This window comes from Uloborus diversus, chromosome 2, assembly GCF_026930045.1.
Source record: "Uloborus diversus isolate 005 chromosome 2, Udiv.v.3.1, whole genome shotgun sequence".
NCBI lineage: Eukaryota > Metazoa > Arthropoda > Arachnida > Araneae > Uloboridae > Uloborus > Uloborus diversus.
This window is the reverse complement of record NC_072732.1, coordinates 183,777,483-183,802,784: the sequence shown is the minus strand read 5'-3', so window position 1 is coordinate 183,802,784 and position 25,302 is coordinate 183,777,483. Positions and strand designations below refer to the sequence as shown.

The window sequence follows — 25,302 nt, the reverse complement described above, 5'->3', positions numbered from 1 at the left end:
AAAGGACTTAACATTTTGAACGGATGTGGTAATTTTCTGTGACACTTTAGATCTCTATTCCACTTCATTTTATTTTGAACTAGTGGCACCCTCACGGCTTCGCCCGTAATAGAAAAATTAAAGGTCTTTTGGTTCGCCTGTATATTTACAAATAATGTGTGGTGAATTTTCTCGCCAATTGGCTTGTACCGACGTTACAGTTCCACGTTATGATAATTTCGTATCTCGCTAATTGGCTTGTGCCCATGTTACGGTTCCACGTTATGATAATTTCGTAATTTATGATAGTTTTTTTCTAAAAATTGGAATAAAAAAAGAACCACATCGAATTTTCGAAAAATCGCTTCGAGGTGCACACCCCCATGCTACAAACTAACTTTGTGCCAAATTTCATGAAAATCGGCCGAACGGTTTAGGCGCTATGCGCGTCACAGACATCCTACAGACATCCAGACATCCAGATATCCTCCGGACAGAGAGACTTTCAGCTTTATTATTAGTAAAGATATGCCACCTGCATCTCTTGATCAAGCTTTTATTTACATACGATTTTTACATTCAAACATTTAGAACTTTTGTTGTGAGTATTCATTACAATGCTTTACATCTCTCTTTGCATTTAACTGTTTTTTTTTTTTTTTTCCTCTCTCTCTCTATTTCAACTTTATTTAGGTAACCCATACATTTTTCTCCACTTTGCAATGATTTTCAGGACAACATTTTTCATCAAAAAAAGGAAAGAATGTTTCGGCGACCCCTATCCTATGGTTTGTCCTAATGAAGATGTCCTATTTATTTATGTATTTTTTTTAAACTGAAGAACATTGGAGTATGGTTTTGAATAACCAGGGCCGCCGAGAGACAAGGCGTGCGCCATGTTAGTTTTGTCTAACCGGTCCTCCCTCCCATTATGCTAATTTTTTCTCTATGCATAATACTTTAATTTGAGCCGAGCCCATAGTTTCCGACTAGGCAGACATACCCACTCTGCGGCCTAGTGTACAGTGTACTGTACTCAATACTTTTTTTTTTGCGTTAATAAAAATGTTTGAAGCGTACATTTCTGCGGCCCTTACTTATAGACAGTCTTAATAAAAGAGAATCGTGGATGTTCCTAAATTGTCTTTTAAGATTACATTGTCTATTCGAATTTTACAGAAAAAATGCCTTTTGTCACTATTATTTCAATTGTTCATTTATAATTACTATTTTATTTTTTCAAAACAACGAAGAGTTAGCCTTTTTCTTCGTCAGTTGCATCGCTAAAATGAAATTGGCGGCCCCACTTTTGAAAAACCAGGGAGGGGGGTGCTACGGCGACGCCCCTGAAGAGTACGTGAAATGACGTTCTTATTGAATGAGTTTAAATATTTTTTCTTTCCGAATTTCAAAATTTTCATGCTTTAAAGAAAAAAAAAACCTTCTGGAAAAAAAATCCCCCCCAAAAATTTTGATGGCGCAACTTGTGGGCACCCCTGCATTATTCTTTTCAGTTAAGCAGTAGGGAGGGAAATTGGAGAGCCAGTTAAGGAAATGGGTATACCCATTTATTGGGTATATAGCACTCTACCCATACCCACATATGTGTCTGAAAATAGAACTTACATTTAGATATTTTACATATAGATATATTAGAAGATTTTACCTATAGAACTTACATTTTTTCATAGACGCAGAATTATAGAATTTACATTTGTAATAGACACATATAGAATATGCATTTTAATTTTCTGTATTGTATGCATGGATAATAATGTAGATAAATAGATAGAAGTAATGAGTAATGTACTTATCTCTATTGTTGCAATCTATATTTATGTATCTACTAGTGGTACCCGCACGGCTTTGCAAGTAGTAGAAAATTAAAAGGTCATTTGGTTCACCTCTATATTTACAAATAATGGGTGATGAATTTCTTGCCAATTTGCTATGTTAAATGGATCGCCCATGTTACGGTTCCACGTTATGATAATTTCGTAATTTACTATTCCACGTTGGGATAATTTGCTCGATAAAATTTTCTTAAAACTTGAATAAAAAAGAACAAAATCGAATTTTCGAAAAATCGCTTCGAGGTGCACACCCTCATGCTACAAACTAAATTTCATGAAAATCGGCCGAACAGTCTAGGCGTTATGCGCGTCACAGACATCCAGACAGACAGAGAGACTTTCAGCTTTATTATTAGTAAAGAAAAGATACATGGACAAATATTTAAAAATGTTTCGGGATTGCTCAAATTACCCTTGCATTATTTCCGAGAAATAAATGCATCAAACCCATTTGATACTCAGTCATCTAGTAGGAAAAATAAATTAAATATAAACACACACAAATGAAAACAAACATACTTGATAAGGAGGTTTCACATCAAAGCAACTACTATTCGAGCTGATGCATGTACTTCTGGCGATTGAATTTACCACTGAATCAGAAATCGTCAACAAAAGGATAAAAACAGAAACTTCCAGCTCGTATAATGCTATTTCAAGGCAAGTTTTAGCAGAGATAAGCATCTACGACTTAACGTATAAGATAAGAAATGTACCTCAGATCGGGTGAATTAAATGAAATGATTGCATGCAGAATCTTTCCAGTGCATGTAAAAATCTTTTATCAAAATGTGTTTTTGCAAAGAAAAATCTAAGAAGGAAAAGACTTATCTTTTACCATAAAAAAACATTTTACAAGTGCTTCGATTGCAGTAATAGTAGCAGTACATGTGCGGACAAGATTCGTCTGCTAGAAAACGTGTTGTTGTTTGTGTTTGCTTTTTTTTTTTTTTTTCAAATTTTTTTCTGGCTCTGATGCAGAACTACAATTTAGCACGTAACTGGTTACAGATTATTTCATGAAAATCATCACCATTTAGTTTTTAAGCTTTCTTTGTCAATAACTTCAAAAAGGGGTGCGTTCGCATACCTTGACTGGTCTACCGGTGACTAACCAAAGCGTTCTATGATCCACCGATTGAAACCAATTTAAGGTAGTTGATTGGTTGATTGAAACACGTGACATTTTTGACCAATAAGAAGTATTTTATCTCCTGCGTGTTAGTCTTGCTTTCATGTGATCAACCTAACCGGTAGCTACCGGTTAAGGTATGCGAACGTAGCCTAATTAAATTTGCTAAGTTTTCAGCTTCACTGTAACTTTCAAATATGTCAATGGATGAATGGATGATGATGATGATGACTTGCTTGTTTGTTAGTAAATGCTAATGCTTTGTTTCATATAAAATACACTAACTAAAAAATATACTCTGAGTGATCAGTAAAAATATACATGTGATTACTCCCAAGTAATCTAAATCCATGTATGCAAATTGATTTATTTCATTGAAAATAACTGGAAGCCGTTTTTCAACAACATATAATTAGCATTTAAATAAATTTCAGTATGACTACCAAAGCTACTTACCTGGAGCACTACCTCGACAGTGAGTTATTTATTCCACTGATTGATTATTTTTCGATAATTGCGTAGAGTGGTTTGTGTATCAATGTGTAAATATGTTGTTGGCCGTACCAAATTTTTCATTTATACAGTCGAATCTGTCACTCTCGAATTTCAATAGGCGAAAACTTCGAGATACAGAGTTTTTGATAAAGTTATAAAAGCAAGCAATTGAAACAAAATAAAAAGTTTATTTTTCTTTTGCATTCACATTTGTTGTTGAAAATTGTACTGTATTTATTGTAATTCCATGTTTCCATCGCAACGAGTATTTGCCCAAATGCCCGCATAGCCAGTTCGTCCCTGCCCTCAAGACTTGGAAGATTATATGACTACTGATATTAGGCAAGGACGGATGCAAGGGAAAGGCGATTGTCCCTCCCTTGAGGGACCTTTCACCGGCATTTTTTTCCGAATTGAGGTCCTAAAGCAAAAATGTAGGTTATCTTTGATACAATGTTGATTGAAGGAATTGGGCTCGAATCTCTTGGAAACTTTTTGGAATTGAAGTTTTAAAACGGCAATTTTAGACGATCTTTAGTGGTTTTAGATGGAGTTTGGAAGCCCTTCCTCCAGACATCTCTCAAAATGTAAGTCCAAAAGACGTGATTGTGGACATTTTATGTTTAGTCAGGAATGGGTTCAGTAACTTTCCTCCAGTAATTTCCCAGAACTGAATTCCAAAAAAACGCAAGTTTAGACGACCTTCAATGATGTTAAGGGGATTGGGTTTCAAAACGTTCCACTAGATTCATTATGAAATTGACCTTCTAAAAGTCAATTTTTAAAATACTTTATCAATTGAAAAAAAAAAGGAATTTGCTTGGGAACCTCCTCGGCTAAATCTCTATACAGTCGACTCGAGCTACAACGCGATTCGACTGACGCAAAAGGGCTATAACGCAAATTTTTCACGAGAACGAATTTTAGAGCTAGCACGAATTCCTGGTCGACTATACAAATGTTTTGGAAAGGAAGTATCAGCTTTGTTACTGGCTACGAAATATTGATTTCATGAAACTTTACTAACATCTCTTTAGCATCACTGACAGCAAAAGTTCTCACACCAAACTAGTCTGTTAGTGCATCAAAGACCCACTCAGCATCATTCTTTTTTTTTTTCATTTGAATCATTAAAGTTGATGTAATGTTACCTTAGTGTGCTGTTTCATCCAAAGTTTGAAGACTGGAAGAAAAATAAGATTCTGCCAAAAAAAGGTTAAGATTCTCTATATGCTTGAACAATTACAAAACGTCACATCATTAAGTATGAGTGAATCTGGAACAAATCTGATATACCCCCCTCTTGGCGACTTTTTCCTGTTGGCGCCAAAAAAGCGTCGCCAAGAAAACTATGTATGACGTCATATGCCATACATTGTTCTTAGCGATGCTTTTTTAGCGCCAACAGGAAAAATTCAAATTATGTCATTAATTATTTAATGAAATTAATGCATTAATTTTTTTCCGTTGTTTCTCCGGGATACGAGCCCTCGGTCTCATAGTACTTTCGTAATGAGACCTCGGCTCGCCGGCCCTGCCTCGGTCTCATTACGAAAGTACTATGAGACCTCGGGCTCGTTATCCCTCCGACTTTTAATATACATCACAGTCGGATATAAGTCACAGATCTCCTCCGTTCAGTATACAATAAAGTCACAGATTTTATGTGAAATTAACACCATTTTTGTGCTACAAAAATGCCAACCAGACCAAAATACAAACTACCAGAAACACACTAAAAACACAATAATTCAAAATATGTTCACTTACCTTTTTTACTTTTCTTTTACTTCCTCACGTGAGGCAGTGCACATATGTTCCGCTCTTAGGGAAATTATCCCATTTTTTATTATCATTACTTTACAAAAATATTTAAATTATGTTTGTTTTGACAAAAAAAATTCCATAAAAAACAACCTTATTTTACTTGTATTTTGTACTCCACCCAATTAATTTCGCGAATTTAAATATAAAAAATCTATTTAGGACTCCGGTACGTCCAAACGTTGGACGACCTGACGAAAAAGAAAAAGAAGATTCATTCAAAAATTTCAATTGATACATTTGGACAACATCACAAACCGAACTCATAATTAAAATAGAAAATTCAACTAAATTAACATTAAAAAACAACAAGAAAAAGAATACTCTAAAATAAAGTTTGAATTGAAACTTTATTTTAGAGTATTCAACTTAAAATCTCCCTAAGAGCGGAACATGTGAGCACCTACCTCCTACCACACTTCGAGAAACTACTTTCCAGCGTTCAAGTTGCAAAACCAGGGTTGCCAAGTTATCGCCTTATTGGCGATTTTCGTATCGAGCGAAAAATTAAAATCTCGCCAAGAGGGGGGCATATCAGAGGAGAGCCGTGAATCTTCCATACTTACCATTAAAAGTCGAAACAAAAAGATATCCATTAAAAGTTCAGAACTTAGTTTCAGTATTGAAGCTTGGCAAAGCAATGTCTAATCAAAGCAAATATGCATTATAAAAATGGAAGCTGCTCTTGTACAGTGAATTAAAGAGATCAGGAAGAGAAGTTGCTGCATAAATGAAAATGTTATAAAAGGAAAAGCAAAGCAAACCTATTTAAATATGCATTAAAAAAGAATAACGATCTGATCATGGAGCATAAATAATCACTATCTTAATTTTTCAACTCATGAATATTATTACTGTATCTACTGTACAGTAGGGTGCGCCAAAAAAACTCATTTTTTTATTTCGAAGTTGTAATAGCACGGAAAAGTTGCGAATTATAAAGCAAACAAAGGAAAAAAAGAATTATGGAAATTGATCGATATCTTCTGTTCGTGCATGGGGCCTAAAGTTTGACAAAATATGAAAAAAATATCATTTTTGAGATTTTTTAAAAAAATTTTAATTAAATGTTTTCTTATTGTAATACTTTGTAACGTCTTTAAACAGAGCCTCAAAGCATTGTGTTTAAATTTGGTTTTGATCAGCTAATATCTTTCGATCGCGCATAGGCCCTAAAATTTTCCAAAATGATTAAAAAGTTATATTTTTATGGGTTTTCAGTATTTGATGAATAATCAGTATTTAAATATTATAGATGAAGTATTTTTTCTGTCAAACTGAAAATGAGATAGAAAAAAAACTGGCAGGTTCAGTCAATGTTTTCCGGTAGCGCAAAGCCTTAGAAACTCTCCTGCACAGACGTCAGACAGCAATCCAGACAACGTCACTCGCCTGGCTGGGGAGCTCCACTCCCCGCCATCCTAGAACTGTCTCCCAACATTGTTTTTTCATTCTGCATCTTTCAGTACTCATCTCTAAACTATTATTTAGTTCAATCTAGCTGTTTTAGTTCTGCAAATCTTGGTAATTTTCTGTCATGATATACGACTATGCAATGAGCAGTTTGTCTCTTCCATTTCAATGAGTTGCCATTCCACCACATGTTTCAGCTCTTTGATGGCAAGACAACGGGGTCTAGTACCTCTAAAGGGTCAGTTGGGGAAAAAGTTAGTTGACTGCCAGAATCTTCCATGAGTTAACTTTCAGACTATCAACTACCTAGTCCCAGAGATGGACCGAAACGTGTTCAGCGAAGATCAGCATCATTAATTTGATATTTCAAAGGCAATTGAATCGGGAACCTGTAAAGAAGATTTGGCTGCACGGAATCCTCAACGTTTATCACATTTGAGGTGGTTGACAAAGGCAAATAGAACTCTCAGACTGTGTATGTAAGTGAAGAAAGCCTCGCATCTGAACTTCAAGAATTAGTATAGTGTACATTGAAATCATTCATGCCAATGTGGTTTTCTATCAAACCATTTTAAGACAGCATAAAACTTGTTTACCAAGCAATAAAATATATCAGGTACTTGCCAAAACCTTTGCTTATGTTGTCAACCCTGCGATCGAAAACCAGTAGCTAAGTCAACCCCCTACTTTCAGAAAAAACTCAGAAGTTTTGCTGCATTTTTTGAAAATAATTGTTTTAAGAAGAAGGAAAATGAAATTTAACTGCTGGAACCACTTGAGTACAGCTGATTCTACTTCAGGAAAGGTGCACATCTTCATTCGTTTATAATTCGTATTCATGCATTCTACCGCTTTAGAAATTTCTCTTTTAATATCATTGACAGAGTACTTGCTTAGACATCTTTAATAGTAAAGAAAACTCACTCTGTCTCTCAGGAAGTTATCAGCAAAGGGTCGAACTAAAGAATGAAGGGGAAAGCATCTTAACTTAGGCTAGTCTTAGAATAAAGGTACAATCATTGACTTGACAGCTTAAAAGCGAATTTTCAGTTTAGCAACATTTAAAAAAACTAAACAGTACAGTACAACAAAAGAAAACAAGCTAACTCATTTCCGCACGTGTAACTCCTTTATTGCACATTGGTTCAACAGGTGTTCTTCTTGCTTTAGACAGAAGTCTATTGTGCAAGAATTGCAATTGAAGGTGAATTAATTTTTCTCTCATAGTCACTTAGTCCTTTCTTTTTTTTTTTTTTTTTTTCATTCTTTCGAAATAAATTTCGAGTCATCTTTGAAAAAACATCGAGTTAAAGGAAGTTAATTTTGAGCTACTGAGAAACACTAGCATGTAATTAAAGACAAAGGGGTCGGGACTTGATAAAAACTTCGTGTTATCGGACTTCAAATTATCGCGAATTGACTGCTGTTTTTTTTTTTTCGTAAAAACATTTTGTTATGATTTTTTAAATTGCCCATTGTAACGATCTTATTTTTTATTTATTGCTGCTGTTATTTTAAATTGACATAAAAAAATATTGTTTTTTTTTTTTTTTTTTTTTTTTGAGCAATCACGATTGCTCATTGTTCTTACTTGATTGTTTTGAATTCCTATCATTTTTTTCCCACCAGCACCCTCTGCCAGCACCATCATCACGTCGACCGGCCTCACGATGCTGCTCCTCATGCGAAAACCGTCTTCAGGTTGCATCCATATCGTACACACACACTCATGCCTGTGCACAGACACAAACACACATTCCTACACATACACACACTCCTACACACACACACGCATACACATACACACACTCATGCCTGCACACAGACACAAACACATATGCCTACATACATACATACACGAGTGTAAGCACACAGCACTTCATACACAACACACACACACATGCGCCTACACAAACACACACACGCATTCATACACACACACGCTCCTGATTGCGAAAAACATAATTTGAATTCTAAATGTCAAAAATTCAAATTAATTTTTTTTTTTTAAACAGTTGTTGCAAAAATCTTAAATCTGGCATTTTTAGTACTTTTGATGTACTAAAAGGTAATGTAAAGGTGTTTTCTTTTTTTTTTCGTTATTAAATTTTAATTTCATAATCAGGGTCAGACATGGGGGTCTAAATTTACATCAGATTTACCATATCAGATGATACCAGTATATTTTTTATACTGTATTCAAAGAATTGTATTCAATTCTGCAGTATTATATCATTTCATGCAAACTGAGTGTTTTCATGTTAGATGTATTTTACTATGTTTAGAAATTTATAAAATGAATCTCATTTAGGTAAAAGTAATTCATAAAAAGCTTTCCCTGCTAAAAATTCCATACAAATTTTGAAGCTATAACAAACTTTAATGCATTAATTTTCTGATCAAATCATTAATAATAAGTTTTTTTATTCATTTATACTCTTAGGTTTGGAAACATTGCCCAAGGAACTTCAAAGAAATTTTAATTTGATGCGAGATCTTGATATGAGAGCTCAAGGTAGAAAATTATTTCTTTTATTTGTGTTTCTTTTTTTTATCTCCCTCTATCTTGCTGAGTTTTGTAGGTGTTTATTTGTACTCCATAGCTTCTTATTATCCAGACCAGTACATAGCACCCCTGTCCCTCCCTGAAAAAATAACTACCTATCAACTTTTTTTATCTTATGGTGGGGGGTTTGCAATTATAAATCTTTTAGGGGGGGGGGGGGGGGGAGCTGCACCGAAGTCTATATGTATGCTACTGATACAGATATTTGAAAAACTTCTTAATATCAAAACCAACTCCAAAAAAAAAAAAGTTACTCCCTAGTTCTTTAAATTTCTGTTTTTTCTATGTAGTGTAATGCAAGTTCAACACTGTATCTAAAATTAGAATTAGATGTTTGTCTGTAGGAAATTGTAGCACATTTCCTGTGAAAACAATAAGGCCTAAAAGCAGAGGTTGTAGACCACAAAGTTTAAATTTTGATGAATGCTTGGAGAAAAATATAGTTAATGGATAGTTCTCAAAAGGTTAATTCTGAGCAATTTTTAAAATTTTGAAATTTGACATCAGTTTTGTTTTTATTGTATAGTATGGACACCTAGAACACCATGTACAAATATAAAAATACAGCAGGTATTTATGAAAATTAATAAATAGTAAATTTGATGATCGGTCTGTAGGTAACAGATTTAGGATATACTTGTCCAGTAGGTAACAAATTTTGGACATCTTCATAATGTAAGTTTCAGTTTTTGAACTTTTCCAATGAAAATTTTATCTATTTTTAAGTTCTGCAATGAAAAATAGAGGATTTAAAGTACTTGAATGACTTTATATACTGGTCTTTAAGTAATAAAATTTTGTTATGGTTTCCTAGAATCTGAAAAAAAACCATCCATTTTGCGAGCACAAATGATAAAGTCGCCAAAACATGCTGTTGGCGAAAACCGGAATTCCCCGCTGGTAACCCTTTACTTATCGTACGCTGTGAGTTGTTGCCAGTTGGGGTTTGCTTGGGGATTTTTGTGCGAAGAGAGAAATATCTAAATATTAGAACATTGAAGAATTATTTATTAAATAATTGCTGTTTAGATATTGATTTTTTGTCGTAATTTGAAAACATTTTATCCAATATGTTAGCAAAATAACAGATAATCATATTCGAAATGTTGCAGAGTTATGAACTGCTGCCGTTTTGTTTACTTCAATGCGTTCGTTACGATCAAAAGTTGTGTTTCTACTGTTATTTATGTAATGTTCCATGCATAACGTATTAATTGTGCAAAATACCAATGGATTTAAGAAATTAACATTATAATAGCCTTTTTTGTTAAGGTTACAAGACAGAAGATCATTTATAATAATAAATAAATGGACAGAATTATCGGCATCTAGATCGTAACGCAATTTGGACATCTCACATATATGTTTAAGAAAAATGATTTTGCCTCATAGATACTGCATAAAAACATATGAAAACCCTTTAAAATAATAAAAAATTGATTTTGAAGAACAAAAAATACCTTTAAGACATATTAATCATATATTTAGTTCTCAAATAATAGCATTGTCCAGATCCTAACTTTTGGACATACATCAAACTTCCAACTTCCTTTTTTTCTAAAATAGTTTACAAAATAAATAATATGTCTTTACTTTTTTAATTTATGAAAGATATTACCAAAAAATTATTCAGTTTGAAATTCATACCTTTATTTATTATTTTTTTTTTTTTTTGAAATGTATGGAAATAATTTATTTATTTTATTTATTTATTTATTTATTTATTTTATTTATTTATTATTTTATTTTTTTTTTTTTTTTTTTTTGATGTTACATTTGTTCAATTAATGTTTTGAATGTCCAAAATTGTGCCTTTTAGCAAAAAAAAAATACTTTTTAAGGGTATTTGAAGAGCATTTTTTCCATAATTTATGTCAATTCTTATCTCATACAGTATTATAATTTTACTCAAAAATTTTTGAGTTAATTAAAATGAAAGTTGTTTGATGTTGAAGCTTCAGAGTTGAGGTCTGTGTTTGCTCCCACCTTTTGAGAACTGCCCTAATGTTTTATGTGATTTTTTAACAGTCGTACGAATTTGTAGCACATTTCCTGTGAAAACAATAAGGCCTAAAAGCAGATGTTGTAGACCCCAAAGTTTAAGTTTCGATGAATACTTAGAGAAAAATATAGTTAATATTTTATGTGATTTTTTAACAGTTTTACTCTGCAGACTCTAAACTATTTCCATCAGAGAAGTAATTTTTGTAGCTGAGGTTTGGCAATTCAACTTCAAGCTTTATGGAGAAAAAAAATTGCAAACAGAGTGATTTTTGTATCATTTATGAATTTTTGAAAACTATGCTCAGATTTTCATATTTTTTTTTCTCAACTCATCAAACAAAAAGTGTAAAGGCTCACTTTTCCATTACTACGTACGTTAATTTTTAAACAATTCGCTCTCTTCAAAAATTTTTTATTCAAAAACATGAAATAATTAAGTACAGAAGAAGATGCAGTTTCACTCATCATCAAAACACAGGATTTTTAACTTTTCCTCTTTTGCAGTGACATCATTCACATGTGAGCTTACTGGAGACACTTGCTCCCCCCCCCCCCCCATCCTTCTTTGGAAAGATATATTTTCACACTTTTTTTTTCTTTTACTTTTCTTACATTAAAAAGGGTTGCCGTTTTAGTTATGATGCTTTTTTTTTTTTTTTTTTCAACCACAGCTTGCAACATTTTTGCTATATTTATTTTTAGTTTTTTTTTTTATCCTTTTTAATTAAATAAATACTGTTTTGTTTGTTTGTTTTAATATTTTATGTCAAAATGATTTTGCAGGTCCCTCTGACTTCATTAAAATATAAGCCGACTGTATATATAGGAGAAAAAGAGAAAATTCTTTTAGTTTTTGCAAATTTATAACAAGTTAAAATTCTTTAATATATTACCTTGTATGGTTTTATTGACAACCTTTTTATGAATATTAGTGATGATTGTCATCACTAAAACTCCTCAATTTCTTTATCAAATTATGAGCATGAACCACATTTCAGACTAATAAATCTTGTTCTTAAAACTTCTCAGATGACCTGAGGACCATCGACACCCTCTCGGCAGACTTCCTGAAGAACATTCGTGAGCTGCCTTCCGATGCCAAGGCCGAGCAGATGGCCAAGATCAAGAAGCTCTTCAAGAAAGCTCAAGACTATGGAGATGACAAGGTGCAGCTTGCTATGCAGACCTACGAGATGGTGAGGGTATTAATTAAAGCTACTACTTATTGATTTTTTTTACAGAATGATGATTGTGTGGTAGATGGTAGTTAAAGTGATACCATATTGCCCCGCATTAGATGGCATGCCGCGAAATTCGTGGATCACCAGAGTTTCAATAACATTTGCCTGGTCCTTTCTGGCATGCCGGAATATTCAAAGTTAGGAAAAAAAATAATACTATAAAAAATACGTTTTTAGCTTAAAAGTAAATTTAAGTTCTACTGTAATTAAGTTCTATATAAAAAGTATTAATAAACGGTTTAATTTTGCAAAAATATTTACCAGCAATGTCACTTGTTATTTTAACAAAAAAAATTTTTTTAACGAATATTTTTATAAAAATTAAATTAAAACCAAGCAAACATTTAAGCAAAAAGTTACCGCCCATAAACCGGTGCTAAAGAATTGACCGTAGCTATTCAATAAATAAAATTAAACTTGCCTCTCTAAAAGGAACCTAAAATGATTTATTTAAAAAAATTTTAAACAAATCGCAGCAACAATTGTTGCTTCCAAATTGATTTCTTTACTGGCATATAATTAAATCCGTTAATAATCATGTACTATAAGTAACAAGATTATATGCAATCACAATTTTTTTAAAGGAGGTTACTTTTGGGATTATTAATTTTTGTACTTACAACGTTTTACTTTCTGATTGGAACTGAATGGGGAAATTTACTTTTGTTTTGTTGTAAAATAGACTTCATATTATCCTGCTAATCAACCTCACTTTTTTCCGGAATACCGACTAATGCGGGGTAATACAGTAGATACTGAATTCAGTTTATTGGTTTTGTACATTTATGCTTCACATGACAACAGTAGGCCAACTCTACAGATAAACATTGCAAGTAGTTCTCGGCAAACTTGTTCATTGTTTTAACTGCAAAACTCACCACAGTCTGTGATGTTTCATCTTGTTCTGAGTTCTGCCCACTCAAATTCTGCAATGTACTACACTTAGTTCAAGAAGGGAGTAGCTCTACATTTTAAAGACTTTCAAGGCTCTCAAAAAACAATTTTCAAAAAACTCATTTTTAAAGATTTTGTCTTTATGCTTAATGATGCTAGAATTTGCCCTTACGTAACCGATTTCCATGACATTTTAATAAACTTATGCTACCTGTGTGTGATTAGTTGTTACGTATTGGAACTCTCCTTTTCTTGATCTAAATGCATATAATGCACAATTTGGCTTTTTCATGTTGATTGAGTGAATATTTACACATGGGGATATTTTTTATCCTAATGGGGCTCCATTTGCAGACCTGGTCTGTCATGGAAAAGTGAAGAGTAGTATCTGCAATGCTGTATCTCAGAGCCAGACTAATGTAAGTCCAAAAATTTAGATTTTCTGTTTATTAGTGCATTTCATGTAGAATCTTATTCGACATTGAGCCGTGTCAATATAATTCTTTTTTTTTTTTTGAAACTCTTTTTAATAGTTAATCAGTGGTAAAAGAGCATGCCTCCCATCCTTTACATGTGCCAGACAAATGTTTTCCCTTTATCCGGTAAAGTAGTTAATTATGTGACTTACGTCAGTCTGACTCTGTGGTACAGACTTTATTGCTGAGAAATATGTTAGTGATATGAGTGGCTCTTGTTTAAAATATTTACATGACTTTACAGGTTGACAAGCACATAAGACGACTGGATGCTGACCTTGCCAGATTTGAGGCAGACCTCAAAGAGAAGACTCTCAACCCAAATCCCCCAGATGCAGATCCCTCCCAAAAGAGTAAGTGTCACTATCAAGGTTGATAAAAAAAACCGGTTTTTTTTTCAAAAAAAAAACAAAAAAAAAGCGGTTTTTTTTGGTTTAAACCAGGTTTCTTTTGTTTTACATACTATTTGCAAGAAAAACAATTAATTTTCGGAAGGTAATTAAGGTTCCATGTAATTATCAGTTATTCAATAGTCACATTATACCTAATTTCTTGATTAATTAAAGAGATAAGAACAAAATCTTGTAACTAAATTAAATAATTAAAATAGCTTTCTGCGGGGAAATATTGATTGAAATGTTTGACTCGATTAACTTATTAGTATGCATGTATATATAGACCCTTTTATGATACGAAATACTTCAAGAAGTGGTTGTGATGCGGGTTAAGATAAAATATAATGAAGATCCAAGAAAAAAACTTTATAAAACCAACATAATATGAATAATTATCGAATAAAGGTAAAAGTTATATTTTTAAGCATAATCTTTTCAAAAGAACAATTTTCATATTTTTTCTTTCTGATCTTACATAATGCTGATTTTTATATACACAATGTCGCAAAAATTGAAGTAAAGCAAAATGTACAACAGTACATGATTGAACAGTTAAAAAAATTGATTGCTGTTGTACTGACAAAGTTTTAAAAAAAGTGCTGCTCTATATTCGACTCCGTTCTTATTTTGGAAAGACTTGGAAAAGATATCGACTATCGCTAAAACAAAGAACCAAATCAAAAATAAAAAAATTGGAGTAATATGGCTTAAATTACAGCTTATTTACTGGCATACATGTTGCATCCAGCATTGAAGTTTAAAAAATATTAAATGCAAACTCTTTAGAACAAATAAATGTGTAGCAAATTCTATTTCAAGAAAAAAATTTTTGCCAAAAACGTTATATCTTCTGCAACAGTGACTGAGTGGTGGAAAAGCCAGGAAAAAGAATTTGAAAAATGCAATGCAACCGTCTTTAAAAGTCTTCAACATTACTAAAACCAGCATCAGAAAAGTGCAGTGCATATTTAAAAATTTGTCTTTTAATCTTCCTACATTATAATATAAGGAACTATTATGTATCATAATATGAAGTATAAACTTTTTTTTTTAATTTGATTCAAAAAATATTATTTGTGTTCACCTGCAGAACAAATCTTAATTTTTAGGTGCAAACAATTAAGTTAGACTGTTGATTACCTTACAAGTCAAAGTTAAAATTCCAGGAAAGTGCAAATAAATGGGCAAAAATGTCAAACCCCTGCAACAGGAGTGAGCAATATAATGGATTGCATCTACAATAAAAGATTCAATCCTTAGTAAATCTTAACTAATCATGCAAATTAAGCATAATGATGGAAGTTGACTGAAATCTGCTTTATGGCACATATATGAAATAAAAAATATATTAATATTTTTTTTCGATTAAAGCTTGTAATACATTTTGAAGAAGCAACTTTGCAATTTTAGTATTTATCTCTGTAACTTAGCTAGGAACTTAGCATAAATGGAATTTTACATTTTTCAATATGTGTGGGAAAATCAATGTAAACCTGTAAAATGGATTTTTTTTTTTTTTTTTTTTTTTTTTGGCTTTTAAAAAAAAAAAAAAAAAACATTTTTTAAAAAAACCCTATGGTTTATTTTTAAAAACCAATTGTTTTAAACCATGGTTTAAACCAACGTGGTTTAAACCAAACAACCCTGGTCACTATGTGTAGCAACTGTATCACAACACAAAGTTTTATTTTCTACACAACATTTAAGCTTTTGTTTCAATCGCCAGTTGCTTCGAATACTCCAGTATTCAATTGTGACCAAAGTGAAACTGACTCTGATAGTGGTGCACACAAGAAGTTTTCAAAGGGGAATCCGGGATCGAAGCTGCACCATCCTCCTATCATACTCCAACATGCTCCAAACATATTCTTTTGAGTTGATTGATTGTTGGGAATAAAGACATTTTAAAAAAATATTGAATAATTACTTAGCATTAGTTAATAAAATTAAATGATTAATAACAAGCACCTAATTAAAATACCATTAAGCACAAGATTGAATGTATCTGGGGGCATAGCAGTGCCTCTGCTAAGTAGAGCTTTACTTTTCTCATAATTAAAAATAAAACTAGCGTCGTAAAATCATTGTTATAGAACAATTTAGGTTCACATACGGTTAAATTTTGCAGGGAAAGAAAGGGGGAAAATAAATTTTATTTTTTCAATAATTAAATCTGAAATTATTTATACCTTTGCTTGGAATTATTTTAGATAATACATACATAGGATTATAGTAAAAAAACACCTCTTAGGGGTGAGGGGGGGGTTGGACCCCCAGAACACTCCCCTTGTGTGCGCCACTGCTCTAATAACTACAACATTTCCATAGAAATTGTGCAAAATGCATGATGTAAAAAAGTTCCTTTAAAGGCATTGAATAGGATTTTTTTCAGGAATTGGAATATTTTTCAGCATCATGGTTCTCATAATTTAAGCCAACTATTTTTTTTTTTTTTTTTTCCTTTTTAGGAAAGTTTTTAACGTTCTCATTTTTTCATAACTTAGACACATTTTGTATTATTTTATTGTAAATAGCTCGTATTTTTTCCAAGATCATGTTTTGAACTAGTACAACAAAAGCCAACTTTTGAGGAAGAAAAATTTTAGTATGACAGAAGTAAAACAAAGGATAGAATTTAGTGTTAGATTACATTTTGATTTTGATATTATTAGCCTCAGGTTAAAATAGCTTGTACTATTGTTTTTTTTTAAGTATGGTTTCAACCTCAAAATTTCTGCTTTTTTTTCCCTTCCAATTCTCCAGAATTTCTGAAGACTAAAATTATTTACTATTGCCTTAAATTACCAAAATATTTAAAAAAAACAAATTCATGACTTATTTTTGCGATTGCAATCAATTAGTTCTGCAAAGAATATATGTCACAGCAGTGAATTAATTGACTTTGTTTACATCAAATTGAATCAATGTTGGGATTAGACATGGTATACCTTTCTTGATCTTTGCCTTACATATGTATTCTGAAGCTTTTTTTTTTTTTTTCAATTTTAATTATTATTTGAATGCTAATGCATTTTGTTCAAATTCCTCGCTGTTAAGTCAGTATGGAGCCTCATTTGTTTCACCATTTTTCAGAGAAAGGTCGAAAAACTGCTGAAAAGGAGAAAAAGAAAGGGAGGAAGGCAGCATCAGATGATGACGAGATTCCAAAATCTGTCCGTAAAAAAATGAAGGCTCAAGCTGTGGTTCAGTAAGTTTTTTAGTGTTTCTTCTAAAACTTGATTATTTTTTTGAATGCGCTTAGCACAATAATCATTTGAACCAAACATTAATGTTGAGATATTTACATTGGTCAAAATCTTTCTTTAACCCACATTTTTTGCTTTTAGCTGTTTATTTCTGAGTTTTGCTTAGTTTCCTATTTTCAATCCTCGTTTCACAAAATTTTTAGATCTACTGCCACTGGGAAATTAAACAATGGCTAGCTCTGATGCCTGAAATAAGAAAGTTTTAGCTTTGTTCCATGGGGTTAAAAAGAATTAAGTGAATTCTTCCTTTGTGACCACTTTATAGTTAAAATTGACTAGTACCTTGGTTTTCTTGTTGGGTATTTTCAGCCCTGAGCCTAAAAGCTTCTCAATACTAGACGTCACTTAAATTTCCGTTCGCTTTAATGTTGACTTTTCCCTCATTTGCTCTTTTTTTGTGTGTGTGTGATTTTTATTAATACTGTCAGCCGTGCATAATCGGGTAATGGATAAACCAATAACCCGCCTATACAAATAAAGTCTTCCTTAACTGAATATATCCCCATAGACACAATGTTAAAGATCCCCGCTTAATCGAATAAGTTTCCCAGATAATCGACTAATATTGTCAAGCAGCTGTTCTTATTTCTTGGCAGCTAAACTTAGTTAGAAATTGAATAATTCTTTTCAACTTCATCGAAAACCTTTGATTGAATAAAACATTGGTAATCACCACTAGTGGTCTCTTGTGCATTGTCTATGATGTCTGAATATAGGGCAGGCACTAAACAACCCTGAAGAGGTAAATAATTCTATGCACGAGTGTCGATCCAAAAGTAAAGTTCCCATCAGTTTTACAAATATACAGCACTGTCTATTCTCATTGAAATTTTCATCGTTGGAAAGAGAAAACTGTTACCTATTTTCATACATAATCACCATCTTTTTCTGTGCATTATTGTCGATGGTCCCATAACTTCTGTATCGAGTGTCACATAATTCCACCGCCAGAGTGGGACATGACAGCCAACAAACCACTCCGTTCTTGATTTCAGTCCAGAGCTCAAGTCTAGTGATTGCCCCTTGTTTCCTTAAGGAGCACTTTGATGGCCTACGTTTCCAGACCGACAACAAAGTCAAAAAAGGTGTGAAACGCTTCCTCAATGGGTTGGCGGTGGAATTCTGGGACACTCGATACAGAAGTTAGGGCACAGTCAACAATAATGCACAGAAAAAGATGGCAATTATGAATAAAAATAGAGAAGCGTGATATCTTTCCAATGATGTAAATTTCAATGAGAATAGACAGTGCTGTATATTTGTAAAATTGATGGGAATCTTACTTTTGGATCAACCCTCGTATAATCTGCGAATAATAGAGTGGTGCAAAAAGTGTCAGGTAATACAGGTGCAAGTGCAATTGTCATCAACTTAAAAGAAAATGGATAACTTTTGATCTTAGTGTTACCTTTCAACCTTTTCAGATACAATCTTTAAGATAAATAAACAAATTACCCTTACTCACTGCAGTTTCATGATCATTTCATGTTTTTTTCTCTTTTTTATGCATGTGTTTACTTGGTGTCCTTGTGTTAAGTATTGTATTGTCTTTGATTGATTATCAGAAACACAATACAAAAAAAAAAAATAAAAAAATAATGCAAGAGTCCAAAACTGATCTAATGCTTACTTTCACAATGCTTTGTGACTGGTGATTACCCACAATAACTGCAATCATTGTGTCACGTGTATGGTCTAAAATAGTCTCATTCAGCTTTGATTGCAGTTTTACAGATTGAAAAATAAACACATTTACCATTGCTTTTGGCACACTGGTTTATTCCTAGAATAATTATTTTAATGGACATTTCACTCTTTGCAGTTTAGCCTACATCTTGAAGTTTATTAATTTCAGTATTATTATTTTGCTTACAACCAAACAAGACTCTTTTCAGCTTTTTTTTTTTTTTTTTTTTTTTTTTTGTCTTCATTTCTGTATCATCCAGCCCCTGTAAAAGGGCCATATGACTGTCCTAAAAGGTTCAAACTGGGTTTGTTTGTCTTGTTAATTTCTACAGAAAAGATATAGAAAATGCATGACACAACTGAATGGATCATTTAGCGAGAGCTTATGCAATAAACTTATGTATTCAGACCTGTTATGTGTAGAGACCAATGAGTGTGGATGAATAGCTAAGCCATAAGGCTTTATGCTAAAAGGAAAAAAAATAAGTTTTTTTTTTTTTTAATTAAGTTTTAAAAGTTTTTTCTTACAGGGAATTATCAATAATAACTTTCTTCTGCACTTTTCAAAAAGGAATAACTAGAAAATACTGTGTTTCTTGCCTGATTGGGAATGTTCATTCACCCTTTTAGCGCTCTTCTTTTCTATTTCAATCAACAAAAATACCCAGCGCAGAACCGTAAAAGTTCTCCCAATTTGAAATATACTGATTATGTTTATCCATTAAAATGTTTTTACTGTCCTGTGCCAAATGCCAGTTTTTAACAAAATTTTGAATTATGCAAATGAAATTGTGATAAAGACTATCTACCATGAAATTTTAAAGGTAGCTGGTTCAGAGGAATCAAATTCAGACTGTGTATTTCTTTCAGTTTTTTGCTTAACACAGTGATTTCAATATCACAAGTAAAACTACACCTCCAGAGTCATTTTCAATGCAAAAAAAATTTTGGGCTAAAAATTTACAAATTTCTTGCAATAGTTCAAGTTTGAAAATGTTTGTTTCAAAAATTTATGATAAACTAATTATGTAGATACATATCGTCGCCTCAGAGCAACACTAAGACTAAGATATCCTACTTGCTCAGAGACAACGATATGTGCTAAGAGAAACATGTACTCAGTATGTCTATGGTAAAGTATATAGCTTGGTTATAATGATCGTTTAACAACTTGATGAAACTCCATGCTTACCATTGCCAGCCAGGAACTATAAGACATTTGTTTCTTTTTTTATTTTGCAGGCCGGAGATTGTACCTCTCCCAGCCACCCTGGAGTTTGGCCAACCCTCGGATGTCCTTGACATGCCTGTAGACCCAAATGAGCCCACTTACTGCTTCTGCCACCAGGTGTCCTATGGAGAGATGATCGGTTGTGACGATCCCGATGTGAGTATCTCCTCCCGATGGTTTTGAGAAATATAATGTTCAGCGTCTGCCTTCTGTGTTAGTGTCCTATCAACTAATATTCTACTTACCTAGAATTGACATCTTGGACTAAAAGTTTGCTGACATTTCTGATTTTATTTTAGCTGTGCCCGTTTGTTACTAAGTTGAAGGGACCAAAAAAAAAAAAATGTTATAGCCATAATTATGTTATAAAAAGTTGAAACACAGCAAAACAGTTCAGCTATTAATGGGCAGGACTAGAGTTGTTTCTGAAAAGAAAAAATGAACTGCAAAATTAACTGCATTTTCACAAAAATAATTGTAAATTTCTAAGCATAGACCTTAGGCATTCTTACAGCAGCACTGTTGCCAAAGTTCATGTAGTAAAATGTGAAAATAGGTATATTCTGAACTTAGTAGTTATAAAAGACCAGTTGTTTGGGTAGTTATAAGAGCTTGGCAGTTATAAAGAAACCCAGTAACTCAGTAGTAGTGCATCGTGCTCCCAAGCCACAGGCCCATGTTCTATTCCCGGGTTGGGCATGGTCGACTCTGGTGTTCATCCCTTCAGTGGATCGATAAAATGAGTACCGAGCGTACTTGGGAACCAAACACTGGGGGTTCCACCTTAGGCTGACCATTTAACCGGAAAATCTACCTTGCACCCCAGAGCCCCTGGTCATTAAAACCGAGTTGGGCACAGTAGGCCTTGGCCCTCATGAGCTGTCGTGCCACAGGAGCAGGGTAGTTATGAAGGTATGTCCTTGTAAAAAATTCGGGATGATGTTTTGATTGTAAAATAATGAGGTTTTCCACTTTTGGGCCCTATGCAAATGTGGTGTTTCTGGGCGATTCTTGAAAAAAAATGTCCCGTGCTTAACGCTAAGTTTTTTATTTTTTCCAGCTAACCAAAGCCTTCAAAAAATAATGTCATTGAGAAATACAACATGCTTTAATATACTATCAAAGCATAACATTTAATCCCATATTTAATTAATAGTTACTTGAATAAAATTAAAAATTTAGCTTTACGCACGGGCATTTTTTTGAGGACCGCCCTCCTCCAGATACATGAAATGCAGAGAACATCAGTTTTGTTCTTGTTTGGCAGGAGAGAGTCCCCTCTAGTTATCGATAGAGAGAAATCAACTATCCAATCTCATTGTGTGGTCACCTTTTCGTTTAACCTGAGTGATAAAATGCTCTGGTTATTGATGACTGGAAGCTCTTTCTTCCACTTATACCTTGGCAATTTCATGGTCATCAAGGCAAAATGAAATATATAACTCTGTTGTATATTATTGAGTTTAAAAAATAAAAAATTGTAGCTGGTAACATATGGCTTAAATGCGTGAAACCATTATAAAAGTTACACACAGTATACCAGACAGCCCGGTTATCACATCCAGAGACTGCAGTTTCGTTCTTTTTAGAACTCCTCAATGAGGAATAGTGAATATCCCACTGGAGGCAGATGTCATCTCATTGAAGCTGAGAGTGCCAACAATTCCTGACTGAGGAGTTCTAAAAAAATGAAACTGCAGTCTCAGGATGTGATAACTGGGCTGTCTGGTATATTGTGTGTAGTTCTGCCTTAGCTCTGGCTCCAGGGGCGGTAACTTACTGCAACATTATAAAAGTTGTTGTAGGTAAATGATTAGTGAGTTTGAAATCTGTTTCCAGATAGGCAAACTCCATTAAAACAATGATTCCTGTTGTTTTTCAGTGTCCTATCGAATGGTTCCATTTTGCATGCGTGGGGCTGACGAGCAAGCCGAAGGGGAAGTGGTTCTGTTCCAACTGCTCGGCCGATAGGAAGAAGAAGTGAGAACCGCCACCCCTTCGCTCTGCTCCACCAATTGGAGGACCAAAGACATGGTTGTCTGTCCTGTGAAAATCCTAGTGAGAACACAAGCATATCTTTGAAAGCATCTTGTTTTTATGCTGTAACCGGTAGTGGATATCATTGCGGTTGTCAATGTTTCTTTTACTTTATTATTCTTTTTAAATAATAAAAAAACTAAAATGTTCATTATTTTTTCCTCATTTTTTTCTTTTAAACATCTGTTCTGTATTGTATGATTTGCTGACGACATGCTAATAGCATGACAAATAGGTTGGAAAACTGTGAGACTGGGAATACAGTGTGCTTTTCTACCTATGAAATGGGGGGCTTGGGGTCACACAGATGTAACTACACTCACCATAAATTTTCAATAACACGAAGTCGTATCAACTGTTGCATTTATGTTTCTGTAAACAAGGTTAAACATTATGTGTAGATTAGGCATGCACAAATCAGAACTCGAGCCAGGTGAACATGCTCTCTTGTGACTCTTAAATAGATTGAAGTCTGATATGCCTGTTCCCAAAAGTAACAAAAAAAAATAATAATAATGTAGTTACGTTTGTGTGACCCTAAGCCCCCGAAATGTGAGCTGCCTTTCGTAAAGTGGCTAAAAGAGAAGAAAAATTTAGGACAACTTTCGCTAAAACAAGTTTTTTTCTAAATATTTTAAATTAATGCTGTGTTTTTTGAAAACAGATCTGAAGTAAATTTAAAACTGTCTGCAAAATCAAACACATTCTTTAAAATTTATTTTTCCTATATCTCTGCCAACAGTAAAAATGTAAAGTTGAATGCGAGTGGGATGTCACTATGTAACTATCAATTATATTATTTACTTCTTTTTCAGTATTATTCATTAGTGGCGCTGCAAAACTGGCAAGCAATATTTTTCACTCGCCAAAAAATCTTGGCCGATACAGAAATTGGCAAAAAAAACATCAAAACTTTCTGCAAATGGCGTCCACTTGCTCGTCTATGTTACCTGTATTTGCTCGAGAAAACATCTATTGAAGCCATTTTAAAAATAAAAAATGATAATGAACTTTTTAAGTAGTTAGAATTGTGATATTGTCATTCTTCCAAAGTGTATAAAATAGTTTCTATTTGTTTTATGCTACGCAATTAATAAAAAAATTTTGACTCATATGTGAATTACGAATGTAAGGGCAGTAATTTGCCTTAATGTTCCGGTTTTCTTTTAGAGACCATTCATAAATCATGTCACACTTTTTTTTTTAATTTTGTCCTCCCTCCCCCTCTATTTTGTCTCCAAGTGTCTCACTTCATCTTACCCTTTCCCTTCCCCTTGACACATGTCATCTTTTAATAAGCATATTACTATTAAGAAATGTATGTTGTCACACTTCTTGTTACATCCTTCTGTTGCAATGTCACAAAACTGCCTCCCCTCTCAAAATGTGACATCATTTGTAATCAACACCTTTCTTTACGTTTGGAAGTACAATTCTCGGTACTTTTCGTTGTAAGTACATGACTTGATGACTTATTTCACTTTCTCCATGTTAACCAGAATAGAAAAATAGTGTTTATGTCATCACCATGTTTGCTCCTCTTTTTTTATTTTACATTTTAATGAGTCTCAACGTATATCTTCAGTGGTTTATTCAAAATGTTTTTTTTTTTTTTTGTATATATATTTGGTGGACTATTTGAATCAAACTTTTCACATTACTTAATCTCTTTTTCGTTACATGGAGGCTTGTTTTACATTTTATTATGTTTCTTTAATAATTGGGAGGATTTTTTTCTCATTTTGATGGAACTTTTAAGCTTGTTTTAAGGCTTTTTTTTTTTTTTCCAAAGTCCTTTAAATAGGCAAAATAATGTGTGGTATCGCCAAACAAGTAGTTTCTGTGCAACTTTGACCAAACATGACAGCAATAACCAAATTGGAGAATGATCTCCAAGATTTAAAATGAGGCAAGTGAAGTACCAAGTAAAAGCGCCCAATTCTCTATGTTCATCAAACTTTTATGTGTGTAGAAAAATGTCTAAAAAGCTATTCATTTAAGAAATATTGCTTCTAATGTGCATACATGAATACACTCAACCTTTCTTTTGATTTATTTAAAACATCTATTTTTTAGCAGATGTAAAAGGAAGTAGTGTGGTGTTCCACATCAGATTTTTAATTTGAAAATTATGCTGATATATTTTTGCTTTAACTGTAAAACAAATTGTAAGTCAAAATTCATTTTCTTTTTGCTGTTATTATGGCACCAAGACAAAAAAATTCTTTTAAAACCGATTTTTTATTCTAAAAAATAAAAGAGATTTTCCCCTTTCCAAAAATATATAATTTATGTTTCTGGTCGACAGAAACCCGCAAAATACGAAGATTAAAACATGTGACAATAAAGGAAATTGCAAGGGTCGTAAATGTTTTTGCCCATTTTCTCGAAATGTGCTTTTTTAATGCTTAGGTACATTTTACAGAAGTTCTACTATTAATGTTTGAAATTCGGTACAATCGTCCATAGTACCTATAATCTTCTAGTGAACCTAAAAGTTTTAGAAATTTTGTTGAATATTTTTTGTAAGAACCCATTCTTTGATGATGAAAATTTCAAACATTTTTAAATGTTAAACTCTTTTTTTTTTTTTTTTTCAATTGGCAAAAATAACTTAAAATGAGGTTAGCGACATCAATTGCACTAATTAAGGATAAAATTTCAATTTAAAGTTTTATGTCATTTGTGAAAAAAGTAGGACTCGACCGATGCATCGGCTTAGCTGATGCATCGACGCCGATGGTTCAACAATTTAGCCATCGGCATCGGCGGCCGATGCTAACTTGCAGGAAACATCGGCCCATCGGCCT

At 33.0% G+C, this 25,302-nt stretch overlaps 1 protein-coding gene across 1 annotated transcript; it reads left to right on the top strand.

Annotated features, from left to right (window-relative positions):
* Positions 1-3,177: 3,177 nt before the first annotated feature.
* Positions 3,178-23,970, top strand: LOC129217547 (inhibitor of growth protein 4-like). Its single transcript, XM_054851868.1, has 7 exons — positions 3,178-3,439; positions 9,140-9,211; positions 12,296-12,462; positions 14,122-14,230; positions 17,366-17,480; positions 20,467-20,611; positions 22,338-23,970. The coding sequence occupies exons 1-7, from the start codon at positions 3,400-3,402 to the stop codon at positions 22,437-22,439; spliced, it is 750 nt and encodes a 249-aa protein (XP_054707843.1). The 5' UTR covers positions 3,178-3,399; the 3' UTR covers positions 22,440-23,970.
* Positions 23,971-25,302: the final 1,332 nt, after the last annotated feature.